This window comes from Gouania willdenowi, chromosome 12 (assembly GCF_900634775.1).
Source record: "Gouania willdenowi chromosome 12, fGouWil2.1, whole genome shotgun sequence".
In the NCBI taxonomy this organism is placed as follows: Eukaryota; Metazoa; Chordata; class Actinopteri; order Blenniiformes; family Gobiesocidae; genus Gouania; species Gouania willdenowi.
Window position 1 is genome coordinate 27,811,127 of NC_041055.1, and position 17,390 is coordinate 27,828,516.

The following is a 17,390-nucleotide window of genomic DNA, read 5'->3' on the forward strand; positions in this document are numbered from 1 at the left end:
GTATAATGATTTGTTGGATGCTGATTTTCCTTGTGCAGAGGACTTGATTGTTCTGATGTATTCTACAAAGATGCAACATTGTCTTTGATGAAATGGAAGTCTTTGGTTTTACTTCTCCTCCCATTAAGCATGTCAAGGATAATGTAGACATGGTGTTGTGATTGTGTATACGTATTTGTATGTGTGTAAATCAATGTACATATAATGTATGGGATATACCTACACAGGCAACATAAATGCTCAATAAATAAATGAATAAATAAAAAAGAAAGAAATATATAATATGTATTTTGATTTTGCATTTTATTACAGTGTGACCCATATCTATCTATCTATCTATCTATCTATCTATCTATCTATCTATCTATCTATCTATCTAGCATCTGAAATGTCTAGTAATTGGTAAAGTTAAATAAAAAAAAACGTATATTTATTTTTCCTAAAATTATTGTTATTTTTCAAATACACAGTAAATATCAAAAAACTCTATCCTATACTTAAACATTCTCAAATATAAATATATTTCGAATGAAATGCAGTTTAAAAATATCAGAGGTGGCGCACTTGTCACTTTGTGCACTAATCCTTGCTACTCTGTGTTTGTAACACACATTAATAAACGTAAAAAATTCTCGAAAAAAATGTCTTTGGTGTCGCTGGACATTTGTGATATCAAAATGGGGTCGCGACCCAAAAAAGGATGGGAACCTCTCAAGTAATGCCTTCCTTTGTGCAGTACTAACTTTCGATCGATAGAGGCGCTCAAAATAAAAACAAACACCGGAAATGGAGCAAACAGCCTGAACGTACGACATTTTAAACGAGCGCTAATGCTAACGGCTAACGTAGAGCGATCGGTCTGCGTCTAAAAGCGCTCAAATTTGTTGAAGTTGCCAACACGTAAAGCACGTTTTACAGAGTGTTGTTAATGCATCGCACACCAGACAAGCTGCAACACAACCGAAGATGTTGAGAAGTCTGACGTTAACAGAGGAAGAGAATAAGTGACTCCGGTAAGGTTCGTTTAAAATGCTACGTCGGGGATCCCGTTTGATTGTGCTAGCGTTAGCACTTAGCTGCTGACATTAGCCTGCACTTACAGGCTCAGGGCGGCTACTAACTGCTGCCATTTATAGGACTGTGAGGCATCTGTCCTGTGGTGTCAATTTGATTTCATGACTGGTTTTCGCCCAGTTTAGTTCGCTTATTATAAGGTTATGACCGATGTTTGCTCCACTGCGCAGTTTAGAGGTTGTGTTAGCCGCAGTTAGCAACAGAATGAAGATGTTTGTCTGAAAGCTAGACAACGCTAGTCCAAAGGCTTTTCAATAATGTAGACATTTATGTGTTTTTTTGTTTTCATGTTATAAATGTGCACTGTAAACCAAGTGACTGAAATTTAATTTCCATAAGTTAGCAATGACAACCTTCCTCCTTGAGTTTCTGAACATATTGTACTATAAATTTGCGCCTGTCAATGACATTGCCTTTATTTTCTAATATGTGTGCAATATCATTAGAACACAACGATATCTTATCAATAGATTAGGAACTTACCGAACTGTAAATCATTACAAATAAACTGCAGAAATAAGGGTTTAAATTTAAATTAAATTTATTATTATTATTACTGATAACTGTTTACTTTTTACCAAATAAATAATGCTGGGCGATATATCGAGATTCAAGATATATCGGATTTTCTATTTTGGGGATATAGAAAATTACAATATCACCTTAAAAAAAGTGTTGCTTCCTTCACTACGTCTCAGAACAGCATTAAAAGCTCAAACCCAGACCTTCCCCAAACAAGCCACACCACAGAACTCACTCACATGTGCTGTCCATTAGAACAGAAAAAGACTAAAGTGCCACATATTGTGCAGCTGTTTGCTAGTAAATGTGGCCTTTGCATTCAACCGTGTATTGTCTTTCTGGTAAGACTTTATTTGAAATCATACTATCGACATTTATATCGTATATCGATGTTTTGAGGAAAAATATCAAGATATGAGTTTTGGTTCATATCGCCCAGCCCTACCAATAAATGAAAAACATTATTATTAATTTTTAAGTTCTTTATTTTTCACTATTTTGATTTGAACAATCACACAAAGTTTACAAAGGGTGGTATACAACACAATATGACAAATAAAAAATAAAGTAAATATATGCCTGTGATCTTTACAAGTTCTTAGTCAGAGAGAAATGGAATAAAGAATAAATAAATAAATTAAATGAACCTGGAAAAACAGAAACATTTCTTTTAGGTTCAATCTTCCTCTTTTACATGTAGGTTTCCAAAGTACTATAATGAAATAAAACAAATGAAAAACAAAAGTGTACATAGTTTTATATATCAACATATATACCCACATTAAATAAAATTTGGGAAGCATTTATTAATTTTTTTAGTAAGACTCTCATTTGCAAACAAATGTTTGTTATAACCCTATGTGTTGTTTATAAATTTTGGATTTATGTTTGACAATTTAAAAAGCTACGATGACAAACGTAAACCAGTTTTTAAATTTAAAAAAAGTTGGCTACAGTTGCATCAATATTATAGTGCTGCTATTACACATCCTTGAATTTAAGTACATATAACCCAGAAAAACCCTTTTCTTCACTGTTTTCTCTTCAGCAGGTGACTTCCTCTCCAGGCGCATTGGTCCATGTCCAGTGGACCTTTGGGCTCTGGGCTCACATAGCATGAGGATGGCTGATTCAGAGAAAGCAGAAGAATTGGTAAACGCTGAGTGTCCCCGAGAGTGCCTTGATGAAGCACAATCAGCCATGGCATCTGTTCATGAGGAACAGGATGAGTACCTGAAAACAGAGGCTACCACCACCACCAGCACCAGCTCGCCCCCCAGAGAGAAGGAGGCGGACAGTCCTTTGAACACAGAGGGCGAACAGAGTCTCCTCTCCATGCCGTGTCTGATGAAAGAACTCCGCAGGGAATCTGGAGAGTCTCAGCATGCGTCTACCGGGAGCGACAAGCCTGCGTCTCACCCTATCTATGAGAGTGACTCATCAAATCCCTGCATGCTCTCCCCTTCTTCCAGTGGCCACCTGGCTGACTCAGACACTCTATCCTCAGGGGAAGAAGCTGCTGCTGCTCCTCCTCCTCCTCCTTTAGGGGAGGATGAGGGAAACATGGAAGCTACCGAGCAAGAGGCGGGAAAACAAACCTCCGCCTCGGCGTCCGGGGTCAGGAAGTCCCGGCGGTCACGTTCCGAGAGCGAAATGCTTCCCAACGCAAAGGCCGCGAAAAAGAACCGTTGCCAGCCCGCGGTGGCGGCGATAGGAGGTCAGGAGAAGCAAACCAATGGCAAACTGGGTAAAGTCAAAGCTCACCGGAGCCAGAAGCACAAGGAGCGCATGCGACTGCTTAGGCAAAAACGGGAAGCGGCCGCGAGGAAGAAGTACAACCTGCTCCAGGACAGCAGCACCAGTGACAGCGAGCTGACGTGCGACTCCAGCACCAGTTCCTCCGACGACGAAGACGACGATACTTCAGGGGGTAGCAAGACAATCAAGACAGATGCTGCAGGTAATATCCAAAAGCTGAAAAAAGAGTATTTAGTGTGAAAAAATGGCCTTTTTGATGTTCCATTTAAAAGTTCATATTGTACCGTAACAGTTCACTGATATTCAATGAATAAAATTATACAGTTTTTGATGTGCCTTCAAGCAACAGAGTTTCAATGGCTATGTTCACACTGTTGATTGGCCCAAATAATTTGTTTGTAATTTAAAAAAAAAGTCTCTTTTTAAATATAAATCCAATACCGATGGAAATATCTTTCAGAAAATAATTGCTGTTAAATTGAAATTTCATGTTGCATTTCATCTAATGATTTCCTGATCGGATTGGTACCTATTATTATTTTTGCAAAATTTCTGGCATTATCCATCGATAAAATTGTGCCAATATTCCAATTCCCTTTTAATCTTTAAGGTCAGCTGGTAAAATGAACTGGTTTGCGTCAAATCGGTGTTTACGGTGTAGAAATATTTAAAGTTTCTCCACTCAGTCAGTGCATTTGCAGGCAACTTCAGAAAACCAAATAAATTGCATCGGTCGATAGTGACTGGATTTTTATATACATGTAAACAGATTAGCTTGGCTAGAGTTGGACAATCGATTATCAAACCCAGATAATGTGATTGGCAATCAGATTGCGTACAGTAAACCGTGGTAAAACGGGGAACAGCATGGCAGCCGAGAAGGAGAAGACGCACTTTTGGACAAACAAGGAAACCAATGGAAGGAAAAAAACACAGAGCCGCCTTCATCCAAACACCAGAAGAAATCAGCATCTGATGAAAGCACGTGAAGCAAGGATTCCTAAAGGCGAGGAAGAACAACTCCACAAGTGGAAACAGTCCAGTTCTTTGTCTGTTCTGAAGGATCTGCTTGGAAACGAGCAGTGTGGAGATAGGATTGACAAGTGGTGAGTTTGTCTTCACAATAACTGAATGTTGCCCTATTCTAACATATTGTAATCTTCAATAAATGACATGGAATAAGGTGGCATAGTTGCTAAACGAAGGATTTATGTTTTTTGTAGAAAGTATTTTGGTGTGGTTGGCTCTGAACAGGCCCCTGTATCCTCACAGGCCTCTGAATCTCACTGTTAATTAAAAAACAAACCGACATTATCATTATTAGGCCTTAGCAATAAATAGAGATTCAAGATATATCAAGTTTTCTATTTTGGCGATATAGAAAATTAAAAAAATACTCATTTTACGCGTCGCTGCTTTCGCTACTTCTCATAACATCATAAACAGCCAGACCTTCTCCTAAACAAGCCACACTACAGAACTCACTCACATGTGCTGTCCTTTAGAGGAGAAAAAGACAAAAGTGGCACATTTTATGCAACTGTTTGTTAATAAATGTGCTTATGTGGCATTTTGCATCAACAAATTTAACCCAGAATTGTGTTTCTGGTCAGACTTTGAGTTAATATTGAGATTTATATCGTCATTTTGAGAAAAAATATTGAGATATGAACTTTGGTCCATATCGCCCAGCCCTACCCTATTCTAATGTATTGTAATCTTCAATAAATTATGGTATATAGAATAAGGTAGCATAGATACTAAACATTGGTTTTATGCCTTCTGTAAAAAGTACTTTGGTGTGGCGGGCTCTAAAGAGGCCTCTGTATCTAAATGTTTATAATATAAATAATTAAACAACTAACAATTAAAAAAAAAAAAATTTAAATCTCTGTGTAACTAGTCTGTAGATGTGAATTTTCACTAATGTACCATCCATTCAGCTATGTACCATGTTTCCTCTAATTTTATTTTTACTTTATATAAATTCTGTAGGAGCAAGACCACAGCAGTCTGGGAGGAGGCGGCGCAGCGACATAGTGGAGTTTGACTCTGTGTTCCAGAGGTTGGAGGACGTGAGTAACTTTTGGAATGTGCAGCTGCAGAGGAACGAGGAGAGAAACCAAAGCATGCTCAACAGGCTGTTTGAGGGCATCAGGAGCCTTCAGCATTCAGCTGTAGCACAACAGTTCACTACGGCCTCAAACCCAACACAGGCACCGTCCTACTGCACAGGCATGGAATAGAGTGAGCTCACCACTTATGGCAGACTATAAGTCTGCCATTGTGCCTCATCACTGTATGTTTATATATACAATATGTATCATTTTTATTACAGTGTTCACTATTGTAATGTTTTTGTTGTTGTTTTTGACACGTTTAGCTTTAATAAAAACTTACAAAAACAGATTGTGACAAATCTTTATTTAAGCATCGTTCTGAGTTGCAATTACAAGTATTTTATTGACGTCAACTGAATAATAATCTTTTGATCAAGTGATTGAAATCAGGTAAAAGCCTAAAGCTAGGGTTGGGGTCATTTATAATTCTAATCATATAATTGATAATTAATTACAATTATGAAGTAATTGTAATGGAAAATGTTATTGTATCTGAGTTCAGATAATTGACGTGATTGTAATTGGCATGGACATTTTCTGAAAACTAATTTACAATACAATTAAACTGTAACAGTTCCGACTTACACATACTTGGTTAACAATTCCAAAAAAAGTTTCGTATAAACTTATACGAATATTAAAATACGAATAATTTTCAAAACCAATAGATAAAAGGCATTCCTAACTAGGTAACCAAGAGATGAAAATCAAATTGGATGATAGATAATATTTATTAGTGTATTTTACAGCTGAATTAATATATGGGTCAACACTGACCTGTGAGCATATGAGATGCTAACATAAGAGGAAGGTCACGTTTTCTGAGGTTGTTTATTTCAGGCTCAAAATTTGTAACTGAGAATATAATTTAATTGACTTTCAGGGGGAAAATAATTATTCTAATTGGAAAAATTGTCTGTCACCGTAATCATAATTGAATTGAAATCGAACAAGGACAATTGAAGATGGAATTGTAGTTTAAAAATGTAATTGACCCCAACCCTGCACAGGGCACACCTGGCTAAAAACCTCAGGTGTAAACTACTGGTCTACACAGTGGAAGATTAGCCACCAAGTACCTGATTTTAGATGTATCGAAAAACATGCTACAGTACACGCCCTTGTTTATTGTGAGAAAACTATAAAAAGTTACTTGTGTCAGTTATTCACATTGTGTGAAAGTTATAATCTGTCACACAATAGTTTTTACATTCTCTACCTATTCATTCACTTAGCAAAACTTTCTGCGTGCATGTGAAACAGTTGATGACTTGAGTTGGAAAAGCACTTTAACAGAATAATTCTGGTACAAGAGAGCAATTTCTTTACTTTTGTGCAAATGGAAACTACTGTAATTAGGAAATATTTACTTCTCAATGACAGACATTTTTTATCATTGGATCAAAGGAAAAAATACAATTACGTAGCATTTAAATTATAAGGTCAAATAGAATTTTAATTACAGCCAACTATCAATGAGCGATACAACTGGCAGTGTGAACATAGCCAAAGCCTGTTTGATAGGAACAAAGAAAAAAGCACTAAGTCAAGTGTTCCTTATAAACTGTGCAGTGGTTTATCATCACAAGGCCTGCTTTGTTTTGTTTTGTTTGTTTGTTTGAATCAGCTTTTCATTCATCCATTTGTAGAATATATGTAAATGTCATGTCCTCATACATTGTTTAGTTAAGCCATCTTTTTTTTAAATTATCAGCCTTTTTAGCTTCATGGTTATGTTGGTGATTAAAGGAAAGTTGCATAAATTCAAAGTTATTGTCTAAATGTGGAAATGAGCATGTTTGGATTTTTGCTGAAGACAAACTGAAATGCATTATTAGGTAACTGCGTTGGCTGCAAGATAATGTTTTTTATTATTGGATTAAAATAAATATTTGATGCTTCAGCGAGTGCCAAGACCAGCCAAGCTCATCCGACCTTTGTCTTGCGGTGTTTGTCTCTTGTTTATTAATGTAGCTTTATTAAATCTTTTCTATTTGTGTAGTCTTCCACTCTGCCTACACAGATGATAGGGGAGTCGTTGATACTTGGTATTAGGTCGTTTGTATTGGGTTATCTTTAACTGAGATTTTTAATAAGGTTTTAATAGTTATACCTATTAAAGGGATCCTCCACTGTTTTTACAAATGTCGTCAAAAACCTAAAAGAAGATCTATGCGTAACAAAACGCATTATTTTGCACCATATTTGTTTTATTCACTTTTAAAACTGGGACTACTTTACCCTGTGCGCCGCCATGTTGAAATGACATCATCAGTGATGTGATAGCCCCTTTTAGTCCGTTGAGTTCTATAGAAGGTGAAGCATTTAGAATCATTTTGCCGCTTTTTCAGTCAAAATGACTTTGGCTTGCTCTAACAATCAGTAAAACTTTTAAAAAGTCGACGTAAACCTCTTTTGTTCACTGAGAGATGATAAATTAAAATTGTGACCCGAAATAATCAGTGGCCACATGGGGTGACATTTCCCACTCTGCTGTTTCGTAGACGCCATTAAGGAGAGAAGAAGAGCTCCGTGTGCATTAAATAAAGGCAACCAGGATTCACTGCTGCTCATTAGAATCAGCAGTGAATCCACAGCAGTAGGTTTACAACCCAAAGCAGCACAAATTGTCATGTTGACTGAAAAAGCTGCTAAATGATCCCAAATGTTTCACCTCCTATAGAACTCAATGGACTAAAAAGGACTAATCACGTCACCAATGACATCATTTCAACATGGAGGCACACAGGGTAAAGTAGTCCCAGTTTTCAAAGAATATGGTGCAAAATAATGCGTTTTGTTATGCATAGATCTTATAATAAGTACATTTCAAAGGTTTTAGGCCACATTTGTAAAAACAGTGGAGGATCTCTTTAAAACGTGGGAACCTTTATTACGCTACTTTAATGCTTATATGCTTCTAATAATTGTTGTGATGTAGACAATTGATTTTATATAAGGTGCACTGCACATAAGTTTTTTTTTAATTTATGCCTTTCTGGAGAGTTTTCTTGTTAAGAAGTAGATTTATGCAGCTGATCTTTACATTTGTTTATTCTGACTTTTACTAGCCTTTATTTTTATTGTAATAAAATGTTTTCCTTCGTAGCTTAGTGTACTATTTCCTTCACTTTTATTTTAAGTTGAAGGATTAAAGCTGCTGGAGATGTCATTTTTTTAATCAGATAGACATAGTGTAGGCCTCATAGGTCAATAAATCGAAGATCATTTGCTCGATAAAAAGATGTAAAGGTTGAAATTGCCGCTCGAAAGTTTGTTTTCATTGTCACTGTTAACACTTCACTGTTTGTTGACTCCTTCGGAAAAGTTTTGGAAATTGCATTGTGGGATGTAGAATCCTGTAAATGGTTGCGTTAAAGTGATTTTACTTCATTGTTATTGTGATTTATCGGCAATAACACCATTTTGGTTCTAGTTTGTTTCCGGTAGTCTGCGTAATATCAGCTTAAATTTTGGCCTGATTCAGATATTTTTGTGTAAATCCAAAAAATAAACTCCCGCCAAATGTCACTTTGGCAGAGTTTTTGGGGGCACACTTGAGAAATACAGTAAGAATTAGGGATAGGCCGATATGGGTTTTTTTAGAGCCGTTACCGATACTGATTTTTTTTTCCCGTCAGCCATAGCCGATTACCGATACGGATTTTCTTCAGCCGATATTTGGAGCCGATACTACTTTTGCTCCCTCAATTTACATTATAAAAATGACATGATGATGACAAATGGAGTCTCGATTTAGAACATTTATTGAAATTAACAAAGGTAAGGTAGGAATGACAAGTAAAAAATATTCAACAAATATTAAAAACAGGTGATGTTGAACAAAAACAAGTAAAAAATATTTCTGCTCTCTGTAAATAATGTGGAGCGGTGAACGCAGCAGTCTGCATCGGCCGATGCCGATACACGTGAAAAAATGCAAGAATTGGCCCATAATATTGGTCTGTCACTAGTAAGAATGAAGTCAAAACATGTTGATGCATCCATCCACAAGACTTAAAATCACACAACGCAATAAGGGTGTGCATTGCCATGAATCTGACAATACGATTTATGATTTGCATGTCACGATACAATATATCCCGATACTAACCAATACGGTATACATTGCTATATATCATGATATGAATGATTACAAATTTCACCTTTACAAGTATGAAATGGTATGAAATACAGTTTGAACAAGTAAATGGTAATTAACAGTAATTCAATTACCAATATCAAAAACAAGTGCTATGTTTATTAAACTGTTATTACGTTTAAAAAAAAAAAAAGTTGAACTTTTGCTTCTACAAGAGATTCTGATTCTGTTAAGTTCTTAAATTCTTAAAAAGTATGTGTATGATAATATTGTGCAAGCAACTTCCTGCTAAAATGAATTGAGGAGTGACGTAGTTTAACAAGGTATGATGGTGCGTTCACTGACACCTAGTGACCGGGTGTTTACGTGCTCTGCATATGTTAGTGCAATGAAAATTATTATTATTTTTTCATTAAAAAACATGATTTTAAAAAATCAATTTTTGACACTTTTTGGATTGATACGATAATCGCACGGTGAAATGTCGAGATGTATCGCAGAATACATTTTTTCTTACGCCCTTACAACGCAATGCAAACATTTTTTTAAAGATGTTGCCAGTGGAGATGAAAAGCAGCTAACACTTTCAACCTTTTGATTTGATCTTTGATCTGTTGATGTATGAGGCCAAAACTATGTTGTTATCTGATTAAAAAAAGAAAGAAAAATGAGTCTCCAGCAGCTTTAACAAGTGTCTCGGCTGTGGACGCAGTTTGTTTTGACACGTTCTCGTTTATTCTTAGAACGTTGCTGGGTATTTATTTTATTTTTTTTCTGTTACAGTAGTTTAAAGTCACCTTAAACACAACAGTTAATGTTTCCAATCCTCAAACATTTAAGTTTTTTTTCCTTCTGTAGAGATCTGTAGTACATGAAATGTTTTCTACCATTGTTTTTACATCCCGCGCCCAGACCTGAGAACCACACCTGCATGACGTAGTCCATCAGCATGAAAGAATTAATCTGCACGTAACAAAATGAATCCTGAACTGTCATTTTTCTCTTTAATGCAAAAGTCCACCTCTAAAAAGCATAAAAGTGCTTCTGTATTTTCTTATGGCTTTGGCCTCAATGTCTTTAAAGCTGGCTTCAGACGTGCATCGGAGAAATCCAGAGTGGGCGCCCAGATTCATGGGCTGCTGGAGAGCGGCCCGTGGGACAGGAACGGCATCGGCAGTGTTCTGGAGGAGGCCATGACACGCTTTGCTGTGATGCAGCGTCAGACTGAGGAGCGCTTCCGCGTGTGGATGGAAAAACTCGCGCACCTGGACTCGGACAACGATTCTTCCAAGCGCTCGAGTGACGCCCCCGAGGGCCAGCAGCCCCTCATCCAGGGCTCTCGACTTTCCCCGCCCAGTTCCTTTTTGCCATCGTCAGAATCTGCAGAGACTATGGCCGCCTACATGTTGGCGCGGGAGAGCAACAACCTCAACTCCACACCCATTAACAACGTGTTGCCTGAAGTTGCCGCTCAGAATGGGAATCTAGGCGTTCCAGACCCGAGTGTTTTGAATGTTTAGATTTCACTGCCTATCATTGCTCACCAAGCGTAGAACTAGTTGTTGCTGTAAGCATGTCGGAGCATTTAAAGGTAATGGGTATGAGGCGTAAAAAACTGTCTGCCTGCAGAATGGAGGAGCTCGATGAATCACTGTGAGATTCAGCACTCTGATTGGTTCAACTCACCCTGACAATGAAGTCGGAGCTCCTTTAACGCTCAGTGTATGGCTCATTGGTTTATGCTTATCTGTGTGCGCACACACACACACACAACAAACACACCTATTGACTTCATTCATTCAGTGTGAGCCTGCCAGCACCTGGACAGCCATCACTATCCGTTCCAATACCAGGGCAGGGGGTTGCTGGGTAAAAAAAAAAAAAAGCATGTGCCTTGGCGTCCTGATCTTATACTAGGGGAGATGGACAAAGCAGATCAGTGCTGTTTCTTCAGGAATCCGGTTTACCAACACTTCCATTTCAGGTTCAGGAATTACATGTGACGACCCTTTTATTTTTGGTGACATAGCTTTACTAACAGCAGAACATTTTAAAACATAGATGAGCTTAATTGTGCGCAATATACTCATACAATTGTCTTCTTTTTGGAAAATTGTTATCTAGATTAGCTGTTTACACTTTGAATATTAGCCTTTGTAAGTACATTTGCTGCTATTACTGCAATTGTGCAGTTACAAACTAGCGAGGGGCTGGTTAATGAACTCCCAATGTTTATTTTGAGTAGCTCATGTGTGGAGCGTAGTTATCAGACGTCGTAGCTTCTTTTGTTGAGAAGATCTTTAAAAGATTTGTTCATATATCGAGTCTCTTTTCTTAAATTTGCACTGGTTTGCCAGCTCAGCCTGTCTTCTCCAAGCACTGTGGTTTGGTTTCACAGTTTCAGTTTTAACCACTAACCCAGTCATCAAAAAACAAAATGTTAACAGATTCTTTATAACCTGGTTAAAAAACACTTATCTGTGTGACCAAGCTGCCTTCAGTGGTTCAGATCCTGTGGTCTTAAAGGGGAAAACACTCCTCTCCCCTTCAGTCATCACCACACATGACACTAGTGTCACCATTCATGCTAACACTATCAAAAAACTGAAAAAACTTAGGGATTAATTAAATATTATTATAGTTCGGATGTTGAAAATGTTTTGTGTGTATATGTAGCCTTATACAAGTCAGTTTTACACAGTTTAAGGCAGCGTTTCCCCACCTGTTTGCATGTCAATTATACTACTATATAGAATGTGCAAGGCCAACGTAGTTTACATCAGCAGCATGTGTGCCTATGCTGATAGTGTGATCAAGAGGACATTTGAGTATCATTGGTTTTTCTTTGGAATTCAAAAAAATTGTATTGCCTTTTTTTCTTCCCTCATTTAAGTTAATTTTGTTCTATTTTTTAAAATAATTTGTTCAGATTTCAACTTTTTTTCAGTAAATTTACTTTGAAATTCACTTTGAGCTTCTGACATGTTTCGACTGATTGCTGATTGCTTTGATGTTTTTCTTGACTTCCACGCAATAATTTCATGAAGCCAAGGAAACATCGCTTTGATGTTTCCTTTGATGTTTTCTTGATTTATGCGTAATAATTCAGGAAGCCAAGGAAACATCAAAGCGATCAATAGTCGCCTCTGAGGAAGACTGACAGTTGGCTATCGAAGCATGTCAGGGGATTAATGTAAATTTCAAGGAAACATTTCTTTGATGTTTCCTTTGATGTTTTCTGGACTTCCACGTTATAATTTCAGGAAGCCAGGGAAACATTGCTTTGATGTTTCCTTTGATGTTTTCTTGAGTTATGCGTAATAATTCCAGGAAGCCAAGGAAACATTAAAGGAAACATCAAAGCGATAATAGTCGTCTCTGAGGAAGACTGACAGTTAGCAATTGAAGCATGTCAGAGGAATAATGTGAATTTCAAAGTCAATTTTGCAGAAAAAAGTTGTTAGAATAAATGAAACGCTAACATTAAATCTATCCAAGTGTGTAAAAACTTGAAGTTACCTTTAAATCAACGCCATGCAGACAGCTTGGAGCATACAATCAATTTATTCTTTTTTTGCATTTTGAACACCACTGAGGACAGTCCATTGTTTACCAAAGAGACTATCCTGTTTTACAGTTTACAATTTCTGTCTTTAATACATGGCCTTCCTTCACTGTGGCAAGTGCTTTGGTTTCTCAATGCTCTCTTTGTACCTGCCTGTTTCTGCCAAATCAGCCAATGATAGATAGGCAGGCAGCGGCGCTACTTCCTTCACAATTCCAACAAATGTCTGGAACGCTACAATATTTCCCTCTCTTTCCCAGGGACTCCTAGCAGGGTAAAACAAAGTATGTTATGTTCCTGATTCTGCTGTTGTGTTGTTTGGATTTAATATCCACCCACCCAATTTCATTTACTGATACTGGTTATTTTCAAGTGATTTGTACTGGTTGTACCTTAGTGTAGTTTGTATGTGAGTGGCTGTTATTTTAAAAAGCAATAAAATAAAGAAGAAAAAAAAGGAATCTGCAGTTAAATAGTCATTCCTACATGCATTGCAAACACAGTATTATGCCTTAATAGTGTTATTATTACAACATACATCATTATAAATAGGACAGAAAACTGAATATTTTACAAACAACTTAAAATCATATCTGTACGAGACAGTCCCACTATTCCCAGACATGATTTGAATAATGACGTGTTGTCTTTGTATTTTCGCAGACGGGCCTCCAGTAGTGGGTCACTATGATATTTCAGACACTGATTCTAACCAGGAGGGTATGAGTGCGGAGAGAGTCCGGCCCACGGTGATAAAGCATGAGCTAAAAACACACAGAGGCCGTGATTTGGCAGCTTACTCTGGGTGTATAAGAGCTCTGAGCTCGACCTCAGGTCAGTTCAAAATCTGGTACCATCCCAAACGTCTTATGTCTGCAATAAAAACTAGAGTACTATGAGGAAGGAATCAGTTTCACCCTCTAAAGTGCTTCTGATGCAGCTCTCCTGGCTGGAATCGGATGTTGTTAGAGATGTTTGAATGAATCTGTTGTGAGAACAACATGAATTATAAGTCATCTGATATTTCACTCTAATCTTTTTTTTCTTTCTTTTGTCTCATGTGAGCTGGGCCTTAAGCTCTGCTGCTTTTCACTGTGTGACTGCTGTTTTTTGTTTTTGTTTGATTTGTTCTAGGCCACGGTGAGGCTGAGCTGGTGCACAAGGAAAGCATTCAACAAAAGGGCAAGATAAATATCGCTTCATCCGACAGTGAGGTGGAAATAGTCGGAGTACAAGAGAAAGCACGGTAAAGACTTTCAGTAAAGGAAGATTTTCTTTTTGATTTATTTTTTTTAAAAAAACATTTCACATTTATTTCTTTTTTTATTTTATTTTGTATTTTCTCTCTCTTTTTTCTTTTTTTTTTTTTTGAGAGAAAAGAAGGGGGAAAAAGTAAAGAAAGATTTTGTCTGGGGGGTTGTTTTTTTTTTTTCTGCCACGCATGATTCAACTTTTTTTCTCATTTTTAATCTTTCTTCTATTTTTGCATTTCTTTTTTTTTTTTTTCTCTTTCTTCATTTTTTCTGTCTTTAATTTTTTTAGAGAAAAAAGTAAATGAAGATTTTTGGGTGGGTTTTTTCCCTCTGCCACTCATGATTTTTTCCTTTATTTTTTTGTTTTGTACATTTTTCTCGTTCTTTTTTCATTTTTTATTTTTTATTTGAGAGAAAAAGTAAAGGAAGATTTTTTTTTTTTCCTCTGCCACTCATGATTCAACATTTCTTTCTTCTTTTCCCCCATTTTTCATTTATTGATTTTTTGTCTTTTTCCCATTTATTATTATTTTTTTTTTTCATTTTTTTCTCTCTTGGTTTTGCATTTAAAAAAACATAAATGTTAAAGGAAGATTTTTTTGGTTTTTGTTTTTTTGTCCTCTGCCACTAATGATTCAACATTTCCATGTTTTTTTTATTTTTTTCCATTTTTTTATCCAATCCAGATGTGCACACCCATGTGGAGGGGTAATAAAGAGTCTTTCTTCCTGGAAGGAGAGTTCCCTGGAGCAATTAAACAGCACAAATCAATCCCAGCACTGGACTAGTGTTTCCCCACAGCAGAACTGGGCGTCCCCCCCTGAGGTGGTGGACCTCACGCTGGACGAGGACGCCGGGCACAAATACCTTCTTTAAACACTGAAGACTCCTCATTTCTTCTTCCTTTTCACGTCCATCCCGTTTGTGGCTTCACCTGTGGTCTCTTTGCTTAGGAACACCTTTTATATACATTTTCAATGAACCTCTTCCTTCAAATTAATGACGTAATTCTACACATTTGGTTTCATCAGTTCAAGGCTCAGGTGCAGGTGAAATTGTACTTCAGTAATTTTATTATTTTTATATATACTAGCAATTTTCTCTTGGTTCAATACCTCAGCTAACCTACTCAGCAGGTCATTTAGTGTTGACTGTTTTTGCTAAACTTGGATTATTGAGCTGCTTCAGGCTGGATGAAGCAGATCCGTCCATAGTCACGGCAGCTGCTTCATCAGCCATTGTACAGAAGAGCCTAGGATATGTTTGGGTTTAATTTCTCAACATCTTGGGTGGTTCTTTTATTTTGAAAAACCTAATTTTTAATGTCTCACCACTGGATTTGTCTTCAGCTCAGTATGTCACACTTAAGATCATGCTAGGTTACAATGGCACCAGGGTTGGGGCTCAATTGCATTTTTCAATTACAATTACATCCTTCAATTATCAATGTTCAATTACAACTCAATTAAAATATATATATTATATACAATTATAATTAATTAGCTATTATTATGGCCTCCCGGAAAGTAAATTATAATTATGTTCCTTAATGACTGAAGTTCAATTACAATTAATCACAATTACGACCTCTTTTATTAGCTTTCTGTTAGCATCTCTTATGATAACGTCATATCTTTATCTAATTTTCATGTCAATAACAATTACAAAGTCAATTATCTGAAGTGAATTACAATTATGATTACGACAACAGATTTTTAAAATTATAATTACGCCATAATTTGTAAGTAATTATGAATTACGTGATTACAATTCTAATATTGATTCCAACCCTGGATGACACTATCAACTACTTCCATGCAGAGCTTAATTTCTGGTACACATTGACATGTTTTTTGTTAGTTTTGTTGAGTTCAACAATTATATTTTAATTTTTTTTTTTTTTTTTCGATCTTATCAGCAGAATTTAATTCAACTGATTGTTGGATTTATTCTTTAATGTGTTTTTCTTTCTGTTACACAGATTATGTTTTTTAAAAAAGCATCATTTCATTTCATTTCACACATGTTTCTCCAGTCTGTGGTTCTCCAGGTGTGTACCGGTAGTTTTAAGTGAATGTATGACCTTTGCAGTGCTGACTGATGCATGCTCCTCCTGAACCCACAAAAAAAAAAAAAAAAAAAAACCAGGATATGTAACTTCCATTAGATACTATACAATATGGCCTGGATGCCTTGAAATGTGCACTATCTTTAACCACGGTATAAAACTTATTTTTGCTCTTTTTTTTTTTGCTATCTGAACAATAGATATTTTTAGTAATGGATGTGAATTCAGCACTTATGCTTTATGTCTCTATTGGTTTTTTCAGCTTATGTTCATCCAATCCTGCAGCCATTTTGATAGATTGTCATTTTGAAACACAGCAGGCAGTTTCCATTCATCAAATTTCATATTTGTTTTTTCTTAAATATCTAAGGTCACTGTGGGTTACAGAAAGGGAATTTCTAAATAGGAATTACTAAACCAAAGGCTGCGTAGTTTTCATGTTCTCCGTTCTAATCTATTTTCTGGGTCAGATCCACATATCTAAAACTAAATTTATTTAAAATTATGTGCTATTTGTATAAAAATCGTGGCATGAATTAAAATTTTTCCTTTGTTTAAATTTTTACCCACCGTAGTAATGTTTACCCACACTATTTCAACCTGTTTAAAAGATAATTTTCCCTGTTTCTATGAGATGTTTATGAAGTGTCAGTAAGACGTAAATAAATGACGTCTTACGTGATGATGGACGACAGGTCAGTGACGCTCACACACGGCACGTTTATGGAGCGTCTTGTTCTTCCTCGTCATCTGTAACTCACCTTTGCTTTTTGTTTTTGTTTTACTTTCAGTATTTTTAAATTAATCAATTACACACAAATGTGTTTTGTTTTTGTTGCTTCTGAAACTCCTCAACTTCCTTGAAATTTCTATGTAGAACAAAAAGAAACTATTTTAAAAACTAAATAAATAGAGTGTTATTTAATGA

General features: G+C 36.4%; 1 protein-coding gene across 5 annotated transcripts; it reads left to right on the forward strand.

Moving 5' to 3' along the window:
* Nucleotides 1-791: 791 nt before the first annotated feature.
* On the forward strand, nt 792-17,390 carry ark2n (arkadia (rnf111) N-terminal like PKA signaling regulator 2n). 5 transcript variants are annotated; one of them, XM_028462860.1, is made up of 5 exons: nt 792-1,013; nt 2,645-3,556; nt 13,805-13,975; nt 14,276-14,387; nt 15,081-17,390. In XM_028462860.1, the coding sequence occupies exons 2-5, from the start codon at nt 2,713-2,715 to the stop codon at nt 15,268-15,270; spliced, it is 1,317 nt and encodes a 438-aa protein (XP_028318661.1). In that variant the 5' UTR covers nt 792-1,013; nt 2,645-2,712; the 3' UTR covers nt 15,271-17,390. The 5 variants fall into 5 exon arrangements, with proteins under 5 accessions (XP_028318661.1, XP_028318662.1, XP_028318663.1 ...); XM_028462861.1 differs by having other exon boundaries at nt 2,648-3,556; XM_028462863.1 differs by lacking the exon at nt 13,805-13,975 and having other exon boundaries at nt 793-1,013.

What these genes read in the sequence shown, in the direction of transcription:
- ark2n (XM_028462860.1), top strand. Translation starts at nt 2,713, where the DNA reads ATGAGGATGGCTGATTCAGAGAAAGCAGAAGAATTGGTAAACGCTGAG. An exon ending in AATCAAGACAGATGCTGCAG is followed by an intron (nt 3,557 to 13,804) that starts GTAATATCCAAA and finishes GTATTTTCGCAG; the next exon opens with ACGGGCCTCCAGTAGTGGGT. An exon ending in AGCTCTGAGCTCGACCTCAG is followed by an intron (nt 13,976 to 14,275) that starts GTCAGTTCAAAA and finishes GATTTGTTCTAG; the next exon opens with GCCACGGTGAGGCTGAGCTG.